Here is a 24748-nt window from a genome sequence, read left to right as displayed (position 1 = left end):
GCACAGAGCAGGAAAGTATAACATGTTTATTAAAAATGAAGCTTTAATGATACTTTAAAGCTATTCTAGCTGCAACAATGTGATGAAAGTTCCCATATACTTATACAAGACATGCAGGCAAGACACTTACCCACTCCTTCACTCCCATAGGCAAGACTTGGTGGAACTTTTACTAATCGTCTCTCGTTTACACACATTCCAATTAGAGCTTTGTCCATTCCTTCAATGATCTGTTTCTTCCCCACAAATACGTTGTAAGTGGTCCCACGGTCATAACTGCAAAATAGTATAAAATGAATTAATATGAAAATCTCCTTCCTCTTAGCATTCCTCACGATTTAATCAAAGCTTCTTTGCGTTTTTCCTCAATAATGTGCAATCTCAATGCAAATACACGTCTTACCCAACCTTTCAAATTCATTTTTTTAGTAAGTTCGTGTCTCAATAAGACTGCATATCCACAAGTGTGAAATTCATTGAGAGAATGGAATCAAATTCTGCATCACAACCCCTTTCAAACAGCATTTTTGTAGTACATTTCCACAGTTCACTTTCTGATAGCTCAGACAAATGTTTTCCTATGTAAACCACTTCTGGACCAGAAGGTTTTACCCCCTTAATGACCAGGCCATTTTTTTGCGATACGGCACTGCATTATTTTAACTGATAATTGCGCGGTCATGCGCGATGCTATACCCAAACAAACCCTTTTACCCTTTTGGTGGTATTTGATTACTTCTGTGGTTTTTATTTTTTGTGCTATAAACAAAAAAAAAAAAAAAAAAAAAAAACAATTTAAAAAATATATATATACATATATATTTTTTTTTTTTACTTTTTTTCATCATTTTAGGCCAATATGTATTCTGCCACATATTTTTGGTAAAAAAAAAAAAAACACCAATAAGTGTATATTGATTGGTTTGTGCAACAGTTATCGCATCTACAAACTAGGGGATAGAATTGTGGCATTTTTATTTATTTATTTTATTAGTAATGATGGCGTTTAGCAATTTTTAGCAGGACTGCTACATTGCGGCGGACAGATCGGACACCTAAATTACACTTTTGAGGGGACCAGTGACATTACTACAGTAATCAGTGCTAAAAATATGCACTGTTACTGTGCTAATGACACTGACAGGGAAGGGGTGAACTCCAGGGGCGATCAAGGGGTTAAATGAGTGCCTAGAGGATGCTTTCTAACTGTGTGTGGGATGAACTCACTAGATGAACATAGAGATATGTGTTCCTGAGTATCAAGAACACAGGATCCCTGTGTTCATCTGTGACAGAATGGCAGTCTGCCTTGTTTACATAGACAGACCACCATTCTGTCTCCAAGGGGAGAGATCGCGGGTGGCCGACGGACATTGCATCCTCCGGACCCACTGATTTTCTCCCCCTCTGGCCAAATAGCCCTCACTGGCTATTACATGAAATGACATACAGATATGTAGTTTTGCGTAATAGAGCCGACCTGCCACAGCATATGTATGAACATTTGTAGATAGGACAAAATGAATAATTCAATTAAGCTAATAAATCAGAAGGAAAATGTATGTCCTACAGACAGGCAAATAGAATGCTTGGTGTTAATCCAGTAAAACGATGACCTGAAGGCTGAAGCTGTGACCTGAAAGCAGAGAGCTACCACTAATATAAGTTATATATCAAACAATCCTATCAGTTTTCCCAACAACCTTCTTTGAACTACAAAACACTTCCCTATGTAATGTAGATGAGGAGAGGGGGAGGGGATTATTAGTCCAAATCAGGAGAGGAGAAAGATCACCAGGTGAAGAAAAAAAAAATCCTGAAATAGGAAATGAATTCATCCACCACATCTGAAGATGGATAAACTGTGAGATACGATTTTGTATTTTGTTTTTAGGTTTATGTAGCACCATCCTTGGTAGGTGCTAGTGGGAAAGTATGGTTTTGAGCTCTGTCTGCTTACCAGAAGGGCTGCAGGTAAATCTATATTGTTCTCTGCCTACCAGAGAGCAGGATCTGTTAGTGAGGTCTGCTCATTGTGCTCAGTATGCAATTCATTCAGTCAACTCTAGAGAGTGTTTTATGCTGGTCCAATAGGGAGGCATATTGGACAGTGGGGGGAAACCTGACAAATGGGTGCATAGGCTTTTGATACAGTCCTGATGATTGGCAGAGGGCAGGACACCTTGGTGCATGTTGGGATACTGTATAAAAGCCAGGAGCACATGTGCTCGAGGTCTTTCGTTGGAGAGCGGAGTCCCGAAGGGAGGGGGCGGCTGCCTCCTCCTCTGTAGAGGTGTCATGCGGCCTCAGGGACTCGTTCTGAGGGCCAGAAGAGTAGCAGTGAGAAGCTGAACCCAGAGGTCCAGAGGAGCTGACTGAGAGGGGAGACACTGGAGGAACTGTCTCTGCAATACAGTGAGTACAGAATCTCATGTCAAGGGGTCTGACCTGAGGGGGGCCACCACTGCCCCTAGGATAGTCAGTGGATGGGTGTCAGCTGAAAGGGGATGCTAGTGAGAGTGTCCTGAAGATAAGATATTCACAAAATCCTCTTGTCAGAGATTAAAGAGAGCAAGAGACTTAACCCCATCTACACTTTGTGGCAGTGTGGATTAACAGCCTGGCTGTTCCTGATCACTAGAGAAGTTCTGAAGATAGAAGTCCTCATCTGTGTGATTAGTTCAGTTGGAGTATCCCACTATTCCCTTCTCCTATCCCAACTGCTCTGCAAATCACATGCGATGTCTGTGCGATGCAAATTCAGCCATACAGATTGTATGGCTGAATTCACATCGCATTTGGACCAAAGTCGTGCAGGACCCTTTTTTTGGTTCGCACCAGAATCAGATTGCCTGGGTGTTCACACCTATGCAATCCGATTCCTGTCCAAATTCACAGTTCACACTGCGATGTGAGAGCTAATCTGGGGGTGTCATTAACTTTGTAATGACACTCCCAGCAGTTCGCATATGGCAGTGTGAACTGCCTGCGAGTCGGGTGCGATGCGGGAACCCGCAGTGCATCACAACAATGTGAACCGGCACTAAGGTTGCATCAAATAAATAGATACTAAACATTCTATGTCTTAAAATTGTGTGCGCCCGTGATATCGCCAAAAACTATGGTGCCCAAAAAACAAAATGTGCTGCCTCTCTGTGAAAGTGATCGGCAGCTATGGAGCTGCCACATCACTTTTACTTTAAAGCCAGTCGCTGGCTGTACAAAACACACACAGGCTGATGGCTGCTACTGCAGTCATCAGCTTGTGATTAAAGGATCACTCTTTGGTCGTACATAGTACGCCAAAGAGCTGAATTGAGTATTTATGAATGTGAGTTAGGGACCTTAGATCGTAAGCTCCTTGGTGGGCAGGGACTGATGTGAATGTGCAATATAGATGTGAAGCCCTGAATAAATAGATGGCGCTATCTAAGTATCGGTAATAAATAAATACAATTTGTAAATATTACCCAGGTAGCAGCACACTGAGTCCCCCGTTCACACTAAGGCAACCTGGTCGCCTCACAGGTCGCCGTAGGTCGCCTTCCATAGGGAAGCTGCGGACCCGTTCTAATAGGAGCGACACAAGTCGCTCCGACTTAGAAAAAGGGTCCGGAGCTTCTTTGGGGCGACCCGGAGGCGACCGCCATAGACTTCAATGTTATGAAGTCCGTGGCGGCCGCTCCGAGGTCGCGGCGCGCTGCTCGCACCGCGACCTCGGAGGTCGCCCCCCCAAATCGGATCGCCCCTGTGTGAACGGGGCCTAAAACAATGGTTAGTACAAAATCCAAGTTTTATTAGTTTAAATTTAGACAGAATTAGACAAGTACACGCCAAGTAAAGTCTGGGTACAGGTAAGTATTGCACTGACAATAATAGGTTGGATGACACCTTTCAATTGTATGGGAGATGCCAGTTTCTCATGTAACTTGCTCAATAGACTGCAGCAGTGGAAATACAGATCAGTTCTTTCCATCCTCTAAAGCCCCGTACACACACGCAGATCGTCTTCATACAAACGTCTGCGGACGAAAGATCTGCCGATTGTATGCGTGTTAGTATGGTGCCTCCGACAGATGTCTGCACACAATCTGCGGACAAGAGTCTTTCTTGCAAACATGAAAATTTTTGTCTGCAGACACCAGAACGGACAATTGTTTGCCTGTCAGTACAGAAATCAGCCGACAGACCGCAGATTTGCAAGACTGGGCATGCTCAGAAAATAAAAAACACAGGGAAAGTTAACCATTACATGACATCACTTCTGCAGTCAGCTGAAGTCTGCGGACAAAATTCTTGTGCTGTCCTTGTGCTGTCTTTGCACTTTTCAACAGACACCGACATCCCGGGGAGAAAAGACGAACATTTGTATGACGACGATCTGCGTGTGTGTATGGGGCTTTAGAGATCAGCTAAGTTGCACAGAGATTACATGTGCAAGGTTGGGCAATTTATGACCACCTATGGCTACATAAAGATCTCCAATAAACAAAAACAGTTGGTCGAAAAAAGTTATTCTTAAAGTGGAACTCCATGAATTTCTGGGAAAGTCAAATATGTTTCCTCTTGTGATGATTATCTGGATCGCTCCTATTTACTATACAATTCATAGCTTTATTGATGCCAGATACTAAATGCAGCACTCTTCTTCCAGCAATGTGACTCCAAGTTCCAGCTCTCCTGCAGTAAAGGAATCGTGTCATTTACACTCCCTCTCCCCTCTCCTCGTCCATTCATAAATCACCTTGTATTCTGTTCATCGAATGCATGGGATTTTTTAAATGTACAAGGGGAGAGGAGGAGCAGCTAAACGACAGGATCTCCCTTTGTCCATTCACAACAGCACATGCGTATAGATGGATGAGCACTGACATACTTCCATACTGTCTACTATGTTTGTATTTTAAAGGGTATATGTCTATAGAAGCCTTCATTTATACACTTCTTCTTAAGTTGGGAGATAATAGCAATTGCTCGGTAAATGCTGTATCAATATTGGTATAATAAATGTGCCTTATTTGTAAGCTCTGACCTATTGATTGGATTGTTTCCTTCCTTTTCTTACATAAAAAAAAATCTTGTGTTTATTCCAAAAGAAAAACATCCTGGAGTTCTGCTTTAAACATACATTTTAGCATTTATTTCACATACGTAAAAATAATTGTTGGGTCAGATGTAGATTTCCTGCTCCCATAGACCAACTGGTTCCTAGGACACACCTTCCTACCCCAGTTGGTAGTCTAGCCTTAGGTTTCATTCATATAGTTGTTGAGGCCATAGTTTGTGAATGGGCCATAGCTGCTGAGTGCAGGCAGCCCAAGTCTATGGGCACACAGCAGCTGCTCGGAGACAACTGCTCATCTCAATGTGACAGGTATGTAAGTGCAGATGGGTAGCCCAAAATGCACACTGGCCACTCACACATACACCTATCAAATTGGGACGAGTGACTGTGCCCATGCAGCAGCTATGTGCCCATACACTTACATGTGCTGCCTGCTCTCAAAAACTATGGCACATTTACAGTCTATGGGCCTCAGCAGTCTGCAACTTTTTATTATACATGGGAAAGTGTAACTTAAGCTGACCATGCACTATACAAACTGATTGTACAATCTCCTTTAGATTTACCAAAACTATGTATTAGGAGAACACACCTAATCAATACATGTAATTTGTATCAAATCCGGCAGGACCTTGCAGTACATTGTTGTTGGTAGCTCTGAAAAAGATTGTACAATTCGATTGTATAGTGTATGGTCATCTTCAGGCTTCATTCACACCGGCGTTTAGCCATGCTGCAAATCCTAAAGGCAAGAATCTACTGATTCCTGTTGCTGGGACTGCCAACTGTATGTGAATAGCTATGGCCACCAACAGCCTCTTGCTGCAGGGTATTAAATCGGCCAATTTGCACGGATAGCTGCAGCTGCTGAGCCCATAGGCCCCTTTCACACACTCTGTCCATCGGACGGACTCCGCTTTTCTCAGTGGGGGATCTGACAGCTGTCAGTTCCCCATGCATCTCTATGGGGGAAATCGGATGGGAACGGACCATTGGTCTGTTCTCATCCGATCCGCTGGACAGATGGAAAATAGGGTTTCCATCCGTCCAGATTTGACAGATCGGATGTCAGCGGACATGTCTCCGCTGACATCCGATGCCCCATAGGGATGCATGGGGGGACAGTTCAGATCCGCCAAAAAAATGGACTTGTGGATCTGAACTGTCCGCCTGTGTGAAAGAGCCCATACATTACAATGACAGGCTGTTTTGGCAGCTGCAGCTAATCATCACTGTTCACATAGACAGCGATTATCTGCATTGATTGCAGCTGGACTCACTTTGTGTGGCTGCGGCCCCAAGCTAGTGAGAGGCTATTGGTAGCAGCAGCCAAACAAATTGTGCCCAGCTGCAATTAACGCAGATATTCGCTGACTATGTGAACAATCATGAATAACAACAGCATCTGAGAAGAAAATGGTTGCACACCACCACAGAATCCAATGAAGAGAAGTTCCTTTATTCACACAAGTCATACAGGTACAAGGTAAAGCAGGTCAGAAAATTAGACGCATCTCACATGACTGCTACGTGCTTGTTCACTACAACGTAGAAGGCGTGTAAAATGCGTCTACTGTCCTACCCTGCTATACCTTGTACCTGTACGACTTATGTGAATAAAGGAACTTTTATTCATTGGATTCTGTGGTGGTATGCGACCATTTTCTTCTCAGAAACAGCCTGTCATTGCAATGTATGGGCTCAGCAGAAGCAGCTATCTGTGCACATCAGTCAATCCCAGCCACAGAAACCCGTAGATTCTTTGCCGCTGTGATTCACGGTGTGGCTGAACGCCTGTGCGAATGGAGCATGTCTGGCATCAGCCAATGCTGGCGATTCATATCTGTGCCTTGGTCATAAGCGCTTCAACATTACATTCCTACAACTGAGTCTATGAGAGACTTGGCGCCTGATCACATTGGCCCTAGCGTGTGTGCACATGCTTCCATAATTGTGGAACAGATGTAGAAATGTAGGTCCCAGTGGGACAGGGAAAGATATGGTTTTTCAGAATATTCTGTAACTAGCTGTTCAGTATCTTTGGCTCTATGTAAAAACTTGCAATAAATCAAATCTGCTTCATTTGCTGGAAGACCGCAATGTACTTCATATGTAGAGTGTGTGAGCAATAGAAAAAAAATAAAGGTTGTTATCCACAGAAACCAATCAAGTACTAGCTTTCATCTTGTAACACATCTTGAATACATTAAAGCTAGAATATGATTGGTTACTAAAGCCAACAGCTTCATTTTTGTTTGATCCTGCTGCTGTTTTCTAAATCAGCCCACGTGTGTATTTAAAAGAGAAGTGTGAGGTGGGCTGCTATTAGATGTGTGGCTTTTCTATCACTTGATTGTAAGTGTGAAAGACTCCCAATGGAGTGTTAGGACAGATGGGTCTTATTTCCCCATCAGTACTGCCTGAATCTCACTGTGCCATTCAACATGTTTATAGCCCTTTTACAGCATCTGGCTCACCACAATGTGCTTTATTACTCCATCCAATCAAATCAAATATTTGGCCAGCCCTGACCTATAGGAATTCCAGTCTGCCTCTGCAAAAGCCATTCTCCTCCAGTGTACACCATCTCTAGGCGAAAATCACAGGCAAATGTGGGGACGTGGACAATGTTGTAGGAATCATGTTTCAGCTCGCCTGTAATTGGGACCAGAGGAAGCAGCTGCACACATGAAGTCTGGCACAGGCTCTGATTACTGCAACCTCCTCAATTTTGGATTTGCTTCATTTCTTGACTTTTCACATGATCATATTCTATATTGGCTTTGGCTTAGAAAATTACATGACAAGGTCTGTCATCAATAAAGGTGTTGAAGTTACATGGATTGCGTGAATAATTGTATTTTAAAATATTAATGCTAACAGGGGATAAAACTTAGTGCAGTCACAGTGCAAATCAATGAACAATTATCTGGCGCGGTGATGTGATGGAGGCCACAAGTAAGCAATTCAGGTGTAATCTATAGTTCTAAGTGATGGATCAGAAGATCTGATTTTTTCACCAAGCTCATAATATTTCCTCCCCCACATGCCCCTTCCTTCCCCTGACTTCTCTGTCAAGAGCAATGGACAACTATTAACCAATCCCCGCATGCCAGGTGTAATCCTGGACTCTGAACTCTCCTTTGGGCCCCACATCTAATCCATTTCCAAAGCTTGCTGCCTCAACCTCCACAACATCTCCAAAATGTGCCCCATCCTAACCAATGACACCACAAAGTTCCTAATTCACTCCCTGGTTATCTCTCCACTACTGCAACTCCCTCCTCATTGGCTTACCTTTAAATAGGTTATCTCCTATTCATCGTGAATGCTGCTGCCAGACTCATCCACCTTACAAACCGCTCAGCATCTGCTACCCCTCTCTGCCAATCCCTCCATTGACCACCACTCACCCAAAAAATGTAATTCAAAATACTAACAATAATTTACAAAGCTAGCCCCAACTCTGCCCCAGCTACATCACTAACCTAGTTCTAAAATACCAACCAAATCGTTCTCTTCGTTCCCCCAAAGACCTCCTGCACTCCAGTTCCCTTGTCACCTCATCCCATGCACACCTCCAGGACTTCTACCGAGCCTCTACCACCGTATGGAACTCCATACCCCAATCTGTCCGACTATATCCTCTTTTAGGCAATCCCTATAAACTTTTCTCTTCAGAAAAGCAGATCCTGCCTCCACCTAACAACTGTACTTTATTTATTTATTTTTTTTATTTATTTCAGGTACCTATATAGCGCTGTCAATTTACACAGCGCTTTACATATACATTGTACATACATATTGGTCCCTGCCCTCAAGGAGCTTACAATCTAAGGTCCCTAACTCACATACATACACAGTAGGGCCATTTTCATTTTCTTCATCAGCTCATCCCCCGCTGTTATTCCCTTTTGTATCACTTGACCCTCCCTTTAGATTGTAAGCTCTAACGAGCAGAGCCCCCTGATTCCTCCTGTATTGAATTGTATTGCCGCGATATAAATCCTGTATAATAATAATTTCAGACAGCTTGAAACTGGAGATGAGCTCAGATGTATTTGAATCCTAGTCTAAACCCACCTGAGTGATCCCACCAGAAAGTTGCACTAAACTGGGCAAACAATAGGTGGCCAAGGCATGCCCTGCATCGGCGTATATTTGTGGGGTGGATAATGCCTCTCTTGCTATTTGTGGGGCAGGGAATGCCTCTGCCGCTGATGGTTGGCCCAATCCAATACCAGCTTTCTGGCAGGATAATGAGCTCATCCCTACTCAACCCAACAATGAAAAGATATAGTTGGCCAAATCAGACTGGAATTTCCACCATGACTGACTGTTCATCTTCAATAATCATTTACTGACTGAGCTGTTAGTGCTGTGGCTATCAGACGCATGCAGTCCCCTCTAACATGCATGATTAGAATGATTGTCCCCTCTAACATGCATGATTAGAATGATTGTCCCCTCTAACATGCATGATCAGAATGATTGTCCCCTCTAACATGCATGATCAGAATGATTGTCCCCTCTAACATGCATGATCAGAATGATTGTCCCCTCTAACATGCATGATCAGGATGATTGTCCCCTCTAACATGCATGATCAGGATGATTGTCCCCTCTAACATGCATGATCAGGATAATTGTCCCCTCTAACATGCATGATCAGAATGATTGTCCCCTCTAACATGCATGATCAGAATGATTGTCCCCTCTAACATGCATGATCAGGATGATTGTCCCCTCTAACATGCATGATCAGGATGATTGTCCCCTCTAACATGCATGATCAGAATGATTGTCCCCTCTAACATGCATGATCAGGATGATTGTCCCCTCTAACATGCATGATCAGAATGATTGTCCCCTCTAACATGCATGATCAGGATGATTGTCACCTCTAACATGCATGATCAGAATGATTGTCCCCTCTAAAATGCATGATCAGGATAATTGTCCCCTCTAACATGCATGATCAGAATGATTGTCCCCTCTAACATGCATGATCAGGATGATTGTCCCCTCTAACATGCATGATCAGAATGATTGTCCCCTCTAACATGCATGATCAGAATGATTGTCCCCTCTAACATGCATGATCAGGATAATTGTCCCCTCTAACATGCATGATCAGAATGATTGTCCCCTCTAACATGCATGATCAGGATGATTGTCCCCTCTAACATGCATGATCAGGATAATTGTCCCCTCTAACATGCATGATCAGAATGATTGTCCCCTCTAACATGCATGATCAGGATGATTGTCCCCTCTAACATGCATTATCAGGATGATTGTCCCCTCTAACATGCATGATCAGAATGATTGTCCCCTCTAACATGCATGATCAGAATGATTGTCCCCTCTAACATGCATGATCAGAATGATTGTCCCCTCTAACATGCATGATCAGAATGATTGTCCCCTCTAACATGCATGATCAGAATGATTGTCCCCTCTAACATGCATGATCAGGATGATTGTCCCCTCTAACATGCATGATCAGGATGATTGTCCCCTCTAACATGCATGATCAGGATAATTGTCCCCTCTAACATGCATGATCAGAATGATTGTCCCCTCTAACATGCATGATCAGGATGATTGTCCCCTCTAACATGCATGATCAGGATGATTGTCCCCTCTAACATGCATGATCAGAATGATTGTCCTCTCTATCATGCATGATCAGAATGATTGTCCCCTCTAACATGCATGATCAGGATTGGAAACACAATAATGGAACTGGGAAGACAGTGGAGTCGATTGGCTGGGAAGACAGTGGAGTCGATTGATGAAACCCATTCTCTACACACAGAAATCCAAACTGCAGTCTTAAGGCAACTTGCTGAAATGTTGTACTTGCTGTGTGGCCCATGGACCCCCGCAGTCAGTAATGGGAGCATTGATCTGCAATGTAGCTGTAATAGCAGTCATCTTTAGCAGTCTAATGATATGTATTTTGGCTTTGTCTCCTGCAGTACATCCCCTGTCTCCAAACACTCCTTTTATCACATCCGCAGTCTCTGATCATCTCCTATAGTTGGTTTGCAATCTCTGAAAATAATCAGAACCACTATATATACTGAATATTATGTGCTGCCACTTTGGTGATGTAGGAGGCTGCAGTTGAGGCCCCCTATACCTGCTAAATTGACACCTACCGCCGTATACCAATGGCAGTGTACTCTGCTGGCCTGTCACCATCACTTTATCTGCAGCACACATACATATTTAGAATCCGCTGTCATCATCAAGAAACAATGTATTACAAAACAGAAAGGTCATTACTTACTAATAAAATAATGTTTTACAAGTTTCAACTGAAACAAAGTCCCCTATGGTATCCATAGGGCCCCACTCACACCTGAGTGATATGAAGTGCATTTCCAGAAGCGTATCAAAGATAGTCACCAGATCTCCATGATATTCTATGGGGCTCATTCACATATGAGTTATGTGTTGTGGCTGGTTTCACACTGCTGTGCTGTGATGTGCCCACATGGATGCATTTGCAATTTTCACGTGTTTTACCTGCAATCCCATAGGCTGGTGCATACTGTAGGTTGCATTTTTGCCTCGTTTTTTGGAAGCGCATCAAAAATCCTTCATGCTTCATCTTTGGTGTGCTTTCAGAAAACCCACCAAAAACCCAAGACCTAATAGAAAATCTATGGAACCGTGGGTAAAACGCACCTACGCTATGCCAAACCACAGCACAACAGTGTGAAACCGGCCTTAGGGTAAGAGCTGCATTTTTGGCCCCATTGTAGAATAATGCCAGGCATTGGCATGTTATACACAGTTACATTGGTGTAGATTGGACGATGTAACTATGTATACCCATACAGCATTGTGAACATAGGAGGTCGACTGCTCAGCATGGGTACCATTCAGAGCATTCCTTGCATTCTCTGAATGAATGAAAAGCATTCTCTGATTGGACGAGGTGGAGAGGTGGGGTGCTGAGCAGCCGACCTCCTGTATTCACAATGCATCAGGCAAGCTGCTCAGTACGGGGACCCAGAAGCACGTGGAGATTACTGGAATAGCAGTGACTACTACAGTGATTTCCCGCTTCCAGGGACATCCACCAGGTAAATATATACATTGTCACATTGGTCCAAGCTGAACTAATGTAACTGTGTATACCATGCCATTGCTCAGAGTTATGGATTTTTTTTTGGTTTCTTAAACCTGTATGAGGTTCTTCAATTATTATTCTTTATTGAGGGCACCTGGAAATTGTGACTGGGACCCTTATGTTGTCAGTCCTTATGTATGTAGGGTTTCTATATAGGATTCCTGTGCTGTCTGTACAGTTCTTAGATAGGACTCCTGTGGTGTCAGTCACCATGTCTATGGAATTCTTATATGGGACCCCTGTGCTCTCAATTATCATGGCTGTAGAGTTCCTATTTAGGACCCCTGTGCTGTCAGTCATTATGTCTGTACAGTTCTTACATAGGACCCCTTTGCTGTCAGTCATCATGGCTGTAGAGTTCTTATATAGGACCCCTGTGCTGTCAGTTATCATCTCTGTAGAGTTCCTATTTAGGACCCCTGTGCTGTCAGTCATTATGTCAGTACAGTTCTTACATAGGACCCCTTTGCTGTCAGTCATCATGGCTGTAGAGTTCTTATATAGGATTCCTGTGCTGTCAGTTATCATCTCTGTAGAGTTCCTATTTAGGACCCCTGTGCTGTCAGTCATTATGTCAGTACAGTTCTTACATAGGACCCCTTTGCTGTCAGTCATCATGGCTGTAGAGTTTTTATATAGGTTTCCTGTGCTCTTAGTTATCATCTCTGTAGAGTTCCTATTTAGGATTCCTGTGCTGTCAGTCATCATGTCTGTACATTTCTTACATAGGACCCCTTTGCTGACAGTCATCATGGCTGTAAAGTTCTTATATAGGATTTCTGTGCTGTCAGTCATCATGGCTGTACAGTTCTTACATAGGACCCCTGTGCTATCAGTCATCATGGCTGTATTATTATTATACAGGATTTAAATAGCGCCAACAGATTTTGCAGCACTTTACAGTGTGGGGGAAGACAATACAGTTACAATACAATTCAAAACAGGAGGAATCAGAGGGCCAGGGGTGGACTGACAACTCATGGGGCCCCTGGGCAATCAGAGATCATGGGGCCCCCTGTGTCCACACTCAAACCACACAAAGCTCCACCTACAAATTGCAGCTCAGCCACATAGAGTGGGCATTTAAATATCTACCACAGCATAGCCTGCATGGAAGTTCCTGGCTTCTTTCTGTAGTGTGTAGCCTCTCATGGGGCCCCCTACTGACCCTGGGCCCTCGGGCAGTGCCCTAATCCCTGAATGGTCAGTCCGCCCCTGCAGAGGGCCCTGCTTGTTAGAGCTTACAATCTAGTAGAGTTCTTATATAGGATTCTTGTGCTGTCAGTCATCATGTCTGTACAGTTCTTACATAGGACCCCTGTGCTGTCAGTCATCATGGCTGTAGAGTTCTTACATAGGACTCCTGTGCTGTCAGTCACCATGTCTATGGAATTCTTATATAGGACCCCTGTGCTGTCAATTATCATCTCTGTAGAGTTCCTATTTAGGATTCCTGTGCTGTCAGTCATCATGTCTGTACAGTTCTTACAAAGGACCCCTTTGCTGTCAGTCATCATGGCTGTAGAGTTCTTATATAGGATTCCTGTGCTGTCAGTCATCATGTCTGTAGAATTTGTTATGGGACCCATGTGATGTCAGTCCTTTTGTCCAGAATTCTGTAGAACTTTTTGAAGACAATAAATGTAACATTTTAAAGGATGACACGTTTGGCATTATATGATGAGACCATGCACTGTAGTGTAATGTTTAGTGTAGTGTAGTATATAGTATGGTGTACATTAGCGGTCTCCAAACTGTGGCCCGCCTGCCAAATGGGGCCCTTTGCTAGCCTTCATTCGGCCCTTGGGGCACTATGCTTCCCGCTGACACCAAGAGTGGAGGATAATTCCTGCCACTCACACCAACAATGAGGAACGATTCCTGCATAATGATATCAATAATGGGGCACTATTCCTTCTACTGACCACAGGCGCTACGTCATTTCTAAACTCCCACTGACCACAAAGCCTGTGTCATTGTTTATTCCCACTGAACCCAGGAGAGTTTCTACCCCCCACTGGCCACAATCCGGCTCCCTTAAAGTCTGAAGGACAGTAAATAGCATAGTGTAGTAGAGTGTAGAGTAGAGTTTGGTGTATAGTGCAGTCTAGTATAGTACAGTATAGTGTAGTGTATAGTATGGTGTACAGTGTAGTGTTGTGTCTAGTATGGTGTATAGTATAGTGAAGTGTCTAGTACTGTGTAAAGTGTAGTGTGTGGTTTATGTTGTATAGTACAGTTTAGTGTAGTGCATATAGTACAGTATAGTGTAGTGACTAATATGGTGTACAGTGTGGTGTATTGTATAGTGTAGTGTAGTGTCTAGTACAGTGTAGTGTATAGTGTAGTGCATAATGTGGTGTACAGGGCAGTGTAATATAGTACAGTAAAGTATAGTTTAGTGTAGTATAGTGTACAGTATAGTGTAGTGTATATAGTACAGTACAGTATAGTTTAGTGTAGTATAGTGTAGTGTCTAGTAAAGTGTACAGTGCAGTTGAGTATAGTGTAGTGTAAAGTGCAGTATAGTGTGTAGTATGGTGTACAGTGTAGTAAAGTGTATAGTAAAGTATATCTAGTAAGGTGTACAGTGTAGTGTAGTATAGTGAACAGTATAGTTATAGTGTAGTGTCTAGTAAGGCGTACAGTGCAGCGTAGTATAGTGTAGTGTATAGTACAGTGTAGTGTGTAGTATAGTGTACAGTGTAGTATAGTGTCTAGTAAGGTGTACAGTGTAGTGTAGTATAGTGTACAGTGTAGTGTCTAGTAAGGTGTACAGTGCAGTGTAGTATAGTGCAGCGTATAGTCCAGTGTAGTGTAGAATAGTGTAGTGTATAGTACAGTGTAGTGTGTAGTATGGTGTGTAATATCGTGCTAGTACAGTATACTGTCTAGTAAGGTGTACAGTGTAGTGTAGTATAGTGAACAGTATAGTTATAGTGTAGTGTCTAGTAAGGCGTACAGTGCAGTGTAGTATAGTGTAGTGTATAGTACAGTGTAGTGTGCAGTATAGTGTACAGTGTAGTATAGTGTCTAGTAAGGTGTACAGTGTAGTGTAGTATAGTGTATAGTATAGTGTCTAGTAAGGTGTACAGTGCAGTATAGTACAGTGTAGTGTAGAATAGTGTAGTGTATAGTACAGTGTAGTGTGTAGTATGGTGTGTAATATCGTGCTTAGTACAGTATAGTATAGTGTAGTGTCTAGTAAGGTGTATAGTGCAGTATAGTATAGTGCAGTGTTTAGTACAGTGTAGTGTAGTATAGTGTACAGTAAAGTATAGTTTAGTGTAGTATAGTGTACAGTATAGAGCAGTGTCTAGTAAAGTGTACAGTGCAGTGCAGTATAGTGTAGTGTAAAGTGCAGTATAGTGTGTAGTATGGTGTACAGTGTAGTAAAGTGTATAGTAAAGTATATCTAGTAAGGTGTACAGTGTAGTGTAGTATAGTGAACAGTATAGTTATAGTGTAGTGTCTAGTAAGGCATACAGTGCACCGTAGTATATTGAAGTGTATAGTACAGTGTAGTGTGTAGTATAGTGTACAGTGTAGAAGAGTGTCTAGTAAGGTGTACAGTGTAGTGTAGTATAGTGTACAGTATAGTGTAGTGTCTAGTAAGGTGTACAGTGCAGTGTAGTATAGTGCAGCGTATAGTACAGTGTAGTGTGTAGTATGGTGTGTAATATCATGCTAGTATAGTATAGCGCAGTGTTTAGTACAGTGTAGTGTGTAGTATAGTGTAGAGCTGCACGATTAATCATTAAAAAAATCCAGAGTCTCTGGCAAATGTTTATCAACATTGTTAAGGCTGCGAGATAACTATAAACACAATGTTTTACAATGTATCATTTCCTTCTTTTAGATCAAAAGAATGAACTTCCATCTGTAAGTGAGGGCAGTTTAACCTCTTAGTGCCGTTCACATTGGTGTGATGTGGGGAACTCTGCGAATCCACTGTGGGTTCCCGCATCGCACCCGACTTGCAGGCAGTTCAGACTGTCATATGCAAACTGCTGGGAGTGTCAATACAAAGTTAACGACACCGATTCTGGTGCAGACCAAAAAAAGGGTCCTGCGCGACTTTCGTCCGAATGCGATGCGAATTCAGCCATGCAATCTGAATAGCTGAATTTGCATTGCATAGACATCACATGTGATTTGCATAGCAGTGCATATGTGTGAACCGGCACTTAAGAACTAAGCCTTTTTCTAACACTTGTTGCTTACAAGTTAAAATCAGTATTTTTTGCTAAAAAAACTACTTAGAACCCCCAAATATTATATATATATATATATTTTTTTTTAGCAAAGACCCTAGGCCTAGAGTAATGATGGTGAACCTTGGCATCCCAGATGTTTTGGAACTATGTTTCCCATGATGCTCATGCACACTGCAGTGTAGTGGAGCATCATGGGAAATGTAGTTCCAAAACATCTGGGGTGCCAAGGTTCACCATCACTACCCTAGAGAATAAAATGACGATCACTGCAATCGTTAATGTCACATGGGAAAAAAAAAACTTTAATGAATTAAAAAAAATCAAAATTAAACAGTAAAGTCAGCCAATTTTTTTTGTATAATGTAAAAGATGATGTTACGCCGAGAATCATGATCTTTATTCTAAGCAAAAAAAAAGTGATTCTCATTTTATCCAGAATCGTACAGCTCTAGTATAGTGTATAGTGTAGTGAATAGTACAGTGTAGTGTAGTGTAGTCTAGTGCAGGGGTCTCCAAACTTTGGCTCTCCAGTTGTTCAAGAACTACAATTCCCATTATGCCTAGTCATGTCTGTGAATGTCAAACTTTTACATTTCCTTTGGGATGTGTAGTTCTGTAACATAGAGGGCCATAGTTTGAGGATCCCTGGTCTAGTTTTTAGTATGGTGTACAGTGTAGTATAGAGAATAGTACAGTATACTGTCTAGTAAGGTGTACAGTGCAGTGTAGTATAGTGTGTAGTGTTTAGTATAGTGTAGTATAGTGTAGTATAGTGTATAATATAGTGTAGTGTGTAGTATAGTGTGTAGGAGTATGTAGTGTCTAATATAGTGTATAGTTCAGTATAGTGCAGTATGTAGTATAGCGTGTAGTAGTATGTTGTGTCTAGTACAGTGTATAGTACAGTATAGTGTTGTGCATAGTGTAGTATGGTGTACAGTGCAGTATAGTATAGTGCAAGTGTCTTCAAACTATGGCCCTCCAGCTGTTCAGGAACTACAATTCCCATCATGCTTAGTCATGTCTATGAATGTCAGAATTTTACAATGCCTCCTGGGATGTGTATTTCAGCAACAGCTGGAGGGTCCTAGTTTGAGGATCCCTGATATAGTGTATACTGTAGCGTATAGTGTGTAGTATAGTGTGTGGTAGTGTGTAGTAGTTTACAGTATAGTATAGTGTAATGTAGTTTGTAGTGTAGTGTCTTGTATAGTGTGGTTTACAGTGTAGTGTATAGTTAAGTATAGTGTTGTGCATAGTGTATTATAATGTAGTATGGTTTAGTGTAGTATTGTGGATAGTATAGTGTGTAGTAGCATGTAGTGTCTATGTCTAGTATAGTGTATAGTTCAGTATAGTGTATAGTATAGTGTAGTGTGTAGTATAGTGCATGATTTGGTGTATATTGCAGTGTAGTATTGTGTATAGTATTGTGTATAGTATAGTGTAGTGTGTAGTAGTATGTAGTGTCTAGTATAGTGTATAGTGTAGTAAAGTGTATAGTATAGTGTAGTGTTTAGTATAGTGTAGTGTCTAGGATAGTGTAGTTTACAGTGTAGTGTATAGTTCTGTATAGTGTAGTGCTGTGCATAGTGTATTATAATATAGTATGGTGTACAGTGCAGTGTAGTACCGTGTATAGTATATGTAGTGTCTAGTATAGGGTTGTGCCTAGTATAGTGTGTAGTATAATGTAGTGTGTAGTATAGTACAGTATAACATAGTGCATGATTTGGTGTACAGTGCAGTGTCATGTATAGTAAAGTAGTGTCTAGTATAGTTCAGTATAGTGTTGTGTAAAGTATAGTGTATAGTGTAGTGTGTAGTATAGTACAGTATAGCACCGTGCATCATTTGGTGTACTGTAGTGTGTGGTATAGTGCAGTATGTAGTATAGTATAATGTGTAGTATAGTGTAGTGTGTTGTATAGTGTGTGGTATAGTGCAGTATGTAGTACAGTGTAATGTGTAGTATAGTGTAGTGTGTTGTATTGTGTGTGGTATAGTGCAGTATGTAGTATAGTGTAATGTGTAAGTATAGTGTAGTGTGTTGTATAGTGTAGTATAATGTGGTATAGTGTAGTATGTAGTATAGTGTGGTGTGTAGTATAGTGTAGTATGTAGTATAGTGTGGTGTGTAGTATAGTGTAGTATGTAGTATAGTGTGGTGTGTAGTATAGTGTGTGGTATAGTGTAGTATGTAGTATAGTGCAATGTGTAGTATAGTGTGCGGTATAGTATAGTATGTAGTATAGTGTAATGTGTAGTATAGTGTGGTGTGTGGTACAGTGTAATATGTAGTATAGTGTAGTGTGTAGTGTAGTGTGTGGTATAGTGCAGTATGTAGTGCATGGTTTGGTGTACAGTGCAGTGTAGTATAGTGTGTGGTATAGTGCAGTGTAGTATAGTGTAGCGTGTTGTATAGTACGGTATATTGTAGTATAGGGTAGTGTGTGCGCGATGTAGTATAGTGTGTGGTATAGTGTAGTATAGTGTAGTATGTAGTGCATGGTTTGGTGTACAGTGCAGTGTAGTTTAGTGTGTGGTATAGTGCAGTGTAGTATAGTGTGTGGTATAGTGTTGTACAGTACAGTATAGTGTGGTGTGTAGTATAGTGTGTTGTATAGTGTATAGTACAGTATAGTGTAGTATAGGGTAATGTGTAGTATAGTGTGTAGTATAGTGTAGTATGTAGTATAGTGTAGTATAGTGTAGTATGTAGTATAGTGTAGTGTGTAGTATAGTGTAGTGTGTTGTATAGTACAGTATAGTGTAGTGACTGATGTATAGTGTGTGGTATAGTGCGGTATGTAGTATAGTGTGGTGTGTAGTGTGTTGTATAGTACAGTATAGTGTGATGTGTAGTATAGTGTAGTACGTAGTGCACGGTTTGGTGTACAGTGCAGTGTAGTATAGTGTGTGGTGTGTAGTATAGTGTGTTGTATAGTGTGGTGTGTAGTATAGTGTGTGGTATAGTGTAGTATGTAGTGCACGGATTGGTGTACAGTGCAGTGTAGTATAGTGTGTTGTATAGTGTATAGTACAGTGCAGTGTAGTATAGTGTAGTGTGTGGTATAGTGTAGTGCATAGTGCACGGTTTGGTGTACAGTGCAGTGTAGTATAGTGTGTGGTATAGTGTAGTATAGTGTGGTGTACAGTGCAGTGTAGTATAGTGTAGTGTGTAGTATAGTGTGGTGTGTAGTATTGTGTAGTACGTAGTGCACGGTTTGGTGTACAGTGCAGTGTAGTATAGTGTAGTGTGTAGTATAGTGTGGTGTGTAGTGCACGGTTTGGTGTAGGGTGCAGTGTAGTATAGTGTGGTGTGTGGTATTGTGTAGTACATAGTACACGGTTTGGTGTAGAGTGCAGTGTACCTGGAGTCAAACTTGGTGCCATCGGGAAAGGCTCCGTTGTAGTGATATCGGACGAAGTCTCCGTCGGTGACGGTACGGGGACATAGTTCTGGCACCCAGCTCCTGTCTATGTGAAGCTGATCTTCGGGTACCGGCGGGGCGTCATTACAAGTGACGAAGCTGACCAGGAAGACGGCCTGGAGAAGTAGCAGCGGCCAGCGGATGACCGGCATTGCGGGGAGGGCAGGCTGAGGGCTCCGGGTCGCTGTCATGGCAGAGTGAGGAGAAGAAGTGATGAGGGAGGGAGTGAGGGGGGAGGGACCACAACTCTCCCCGGGACTCTCTTTGCTGAGGGGAAGAATGCGAAGTGTCCGGACTTGGCGTGTGACCTGTGTATGTGTGTGCTGCACCTACTGGAGGCAATGTATACTGTACACCGCCCGGGGACACCGGCTACACCGACATGTCCGGACAGAGAGACTGAGCCTGGAAATGACTCCTATGGAGGAGCACTGCACTCTCTATACAACTAGAAGTCTATGTCCTCCCTGTATCTCTATCCATTATAGACTTGTAGTATCTGTAAACGTGGAAGACCCCAAGCAGCCCCGCCCAGCCAGAGAAGACCCTGTAAAGCCCCGCCCACCATGTAAAGCCCCTTGAACATCCCTGAGAGAAGAGAGATCCAGCTGCATGGGAAAGGGGCGGGGCTTGGTACAGCCATCATTTTCCTATGTAGCAAGGATTGGGGATTAGGATGTGTGAAAAGCGGGAAGTTTATAACGTTCTTTTAGAATGGTGGTTGTTGATCCCAGAATAAAGTTGGAGAAAGTGTGTGAAGTTTGGGAAGGACAGGGTGTGTGTGTGGGGGGGATTAGTCTGGTCCCATCACTGCCTCTCTCTCCTACGTGGCTGATGTGTTGGCAAAGATTCCACACAGTTACACTGGGGAGGGAGGGGGAGGGGAGAGCTGAGTTTGCAGTGCCAGCCTTTACCTCACACCCCTTCATTGGTCCCCAGGCAGTTTATATGTTCTCTGCTATGGAGCAGACAACTAGCACTCACACTTGAATAAAGTACAGAGCAGTTCTAAATGACTGTGCAAAAAAAATCGCAACATACCCCAACCTATAACCAAGGTGCCCATGGAAGGGCGACACACATCGCAAACAAACAAAAGATTTCCCAGCACTTAGCAGCAAACCTGCAAAACAACCAAATTGCTAACAGTTTATGTTAAAAAAAAACGGAGGGTTTTGTTTGCACACCTTAACAAACAAATGCGTAAGCCACAGTCCCCACGCCAAGGGACCTCTGCGTGTCCTGCAGTCCTAACTCTAAATTTCCAGAGCCTCCATAGTAAGAGCACATACCTCAATGGGCAGCATGTGACGCCCAGCAATAGCACAGTGGCAGCGAAGGCATCCAGTGCGTTAATCCAGGCATACCTGCCCTTAAAGCCGAGTTCCACCCAATAATTGAACTTCCGCTTTAAGGCCTCCTTGGCATGCCAATTTTTTTTTTGGGGGGGGGGGGGGCAGATGCCTAGATTTGACAAGTGCCCGCTCCCACTTCCACTCGGGCCGCCTAGGCGCTCGAGCGGAAGTTCTCTCCCCCTCGTTCCCTGCAATCCTCTGGGACACATCAGAGGTCCCAGAAGATTGCCCGTCCATTTAGGACATGCAGCGCGACTCATGCATGCGCAGTGCGCACCCCGACTGTGAAGCCGCAAGCCATCACAGCTGGGTACCCACGCTAGAGATGCCAGCACCGCGGGGAGAAGAGGAGGAGAACTGAGGCTCCCGTGGGACAGGTGAGTGTGTGTTTATTAAACATTTGCAGATACACTTTTTGTAGCTGCTGACTTTTAATAAACACAAAAACGTGTGGATCTCCGCTTTAACCTATCCATCGATATACACTATATTGTCAAAAGTATTGGGGCGCCTGCCTTTACATACACTTAAAGGAGGAATGTTATGTTATACATAGTTACACAATGCTCCAACTGTCCCAGATTTTAAGGAATTGTCTCTCTTTTGGAACCTCAGTTTTCTTTTTAGTCTCCTGTGGGCCTAAACCTCTATTAGGTGGCATTCACACATGAGCATAGTGGGAACAAATATTCCTTTATGCCTTTTTTTTTTTGTGTGTGTGTCTGTGTGTCTTCCATGCGCTAATGCGCACCGCGCCTAGGGCAGCCCATTTACTTGAAGGGTGGCAAATGCCCCAAAGTAGCTCCAAAACCTTTTCAGTCACAGAGAGTCGGGCCTTTTTTTCAGTACGTGTTTTCTTGCGCCTGCTTCCCACGCTTAGGGTGTCATTAACAATTAGCGGCAGCACAATCACAACTGTGAAATATAAATTAATACAGCGCTAGCATTCCATAAAAATAAAAAACTAAGTTATTAAATATGTATAAATATGTGAAAAACAACCATGTGTTGCAAATAATACAATAATATTGCAATTCCTATTCGTGATATATCCAATAAAGTGCAAAGTGATAAGTATATTGAAATAAAATCCAATAGATATTAAATAGATAAAACAGTCCTTAGAAGTTAAGTGTCCAAAATAAAAGTGCTCAGGTGCAGTAAACCGATCATTCAACGGTGCTCAAGTGGGTGTCCAGACCCTCTAGGTATCCTACTCACCACAAATATGAGTATCACACGCTTGATTGGATCAATGGTGGCTTTGACAACCCAGCTCTTGATATAGGATTTCCAGGATTGAAGATACCTGATAGGGATCACTCCATCTGTAGGCTCCGCTTTCCCAGATATAAGAAAAAAAGGGGACCAATAGTGTAATAGGTTTTGGCTTTTTTATTTATTTTTACAATCACAACTGACCACTGCAGCGCATTTGCAGTGTGTTTTCGAAACATGCAGCAAAACGCACATCTTTGTGTGTTTTGTCACACGTTTAGAGCCGGTTCACACTACCACGACCAGAAAGTCGCCCCGTGACTTGAAGAGACTTGTTTAGAGACTTGGAAGAGACTTGGTAGAGACTTGGAAGAGACTTGTGCACTACTTTGAAGAGACAGGCGACTTTGTCTGTAGGGAATGCCTGGCTAATCTCTTTCTTCTTCCTGGAAAGTCTGATAACAAGTCGTGTCAATTAAGATAAGGAGGCGACTCCCATTGAAGTATATGGGACAGTCGGATCACAGGTCGCCTCAAAGTAGTACAGGACCCTTTTCTGAAGTCGGAGCGACTTCAGTAGTGCCAATTAAGACGGCACTGATTGAGTAACATTGCTTTTGTTATGTCAAGCGACCTGGGGCTACACAAGTCGCCTCACAAGTCGTGCTAGTGTGAATGGGCTCTTAGGGAAAGGGTCGGTGTGGATGCAGTCTCAAGGCATAATTCACCCCTACCAAAAAAAATAAATAAACTGCCTATGCAGATAAAGGTTGCCTGTAGATAAAAACAAACTGTGCAGCTTTGACTAAATGAAGCCTGACTGAAAAATTCCTAGAACGTTGCTCAGACAAACCCACCTGTTACTGCTCACCTCCAACATCATAGGAGCGAGCTCTTTTTCTGATTTAAATCTCTTTACATGCATTTTCTCTCCCTTAATGCAGTAGTTCTGAGCTCAGTGTGTGACAGCTCGCTCCTGTAATGATGGAGGTGAGCAGTAATTACTTGGACTCACTTAGCAATGTTCTGGGAGTTTTCCAGTCAGACGTTATGAGGTACGTACAGTATCTCACAAAAGTGAGTACACCTTTCACATTTTTGTAGATATTTTATTCTCTTTTTATGTGACAACACTGAAGAAATGACACTTTGCTACAATGTAAAGTAGTGAGTGTACAGCTTGTATAACAGTGTAAATTTGCTGTCCTTTCAAAATAACTCAACACACAGCCATTAATGTCTAAACCGCTGGAAACCAAAGTGAGTACACCCCTCAGCGAAAAATGTCCAAACTGGACCCAAAGTGTCAATATTTTGTGTGGCCACCATTATTTTCTAGCACTGCCTTAACCCTCTTGGGCATGGAGTTCACCAGAGCTTCACAGGTTGCCACTGGAGTCCTCTTCTACTCCTCCATGATGACATCACAGAACTGGTGGATGTTTGAGAACTTGCTCTCCTCCAGCTTTCATTTGAGGATGCCCCACAGATGCTCAATAGGGTCTAGGTCTGGAGACATGCTTGGCCAGTCCATCACCTTTACCCTCAGCTTCTTTAGCAAGGCAATGGTCATCTTGGAGGTGTGTTTGGGGTCATTATCATGTTGGAATACTGCCCTGCGGCCCAGTCTCTGAAGGGGGGGGGGGGGATCATGCTCTGCTTCAGTATGTCACAGTACATGTTGCCATTCATGGTTCCCTCAATGAACTGTAGCTCCCCAGTGCTGGCAGCACTCATGCAGTCCCAGACTATGACACTCCCACCACCATGCTTGGCTGTAGGCAAGACACACTTGTCTTTTTACTCCTTACCTGGTTGCCGCCACTCACGCTTGACACCATCTGAACCAAAAAGAGTTTATCTTGGTCTCTTCAGACCACAGACATGGTTCCAATAATCGATGTATCCATGTCCTTAGTCTGCTTGACTTCAGCAAACTGCGGGCTTCCTTGTGCATCATCTTTAGAAGAGGCTTTCTTCTGGGACAACACCCATACAGACCAATATGATGCAGTGTGCGGCATATGGTCTGAACACTGACAGGCTGACCCCAGCCCCCCCTTCAATCTCTGCAGCAATGCTGGCAGAACTCATGTGTCTATTTTCCAAAGAGAACCTCTGGAAATGATGCTGAGCACGTGCAATGAAATTTTTCGGTAGACTATGGCGAGGCCTGTTTTGAGTGGAACCTGTCCTGTTAAACCGCTGTATGGTCTTGGCCACTGTGCTGCAGCTCAGTTTCAGGGTCTTGACAATTTTTTTATAGCCTAGGCCAGTGATGGCGAGCCTTGGCACTCCAGATGTTTTTGGAA

At 42.9% G+C, this 24748-nt stretch overlaps 1 protein-coding gene across 1 annotated transcript in view; it reads right to left on the bottom strand.

The window, feature by feature from the left end:
- FKBP9 (FKBP prolyl isomerase 9) overlaps window positions 1-20107 on the bottom strand; it is a 72585-nt gene extending 52478 nt beyond the window's left edge. Inside the window, exons 1-2 of the mRNA XM_082259490.1 lie at window positions 19804-20107; window positions 131-276 (exon numbers count right to left, since the gene is read on the bottom strand). Coding sequence (XP_082115616.1) covers window positions 131-276; window positions 19804-20054 — 397 coding nt within the window. The 5' untranslated portion in view covers window positions 20055-20107. The remainder of the gene's footprint in view (window positions 1-130; window positions 277-19803) is intronic.
- Window positions 20108-24748: the final 4641 nt, after the last annotated feature.

Source organism: Pelophylax lessonae (genome assembly GCF_965119305.1).
Source record: "Pelophylax lessonae genome assembly, chromosome: 5".
Taxonomy (NCBI): Eukaryota; Metazoa; Chordata; class Amphibia; order Anura; family Ranidae; genus Pelophylax; species Pelophylax lessonae.
This window is presented reverse-complemented; position numbering and strand designations above follow the sequence as displayed.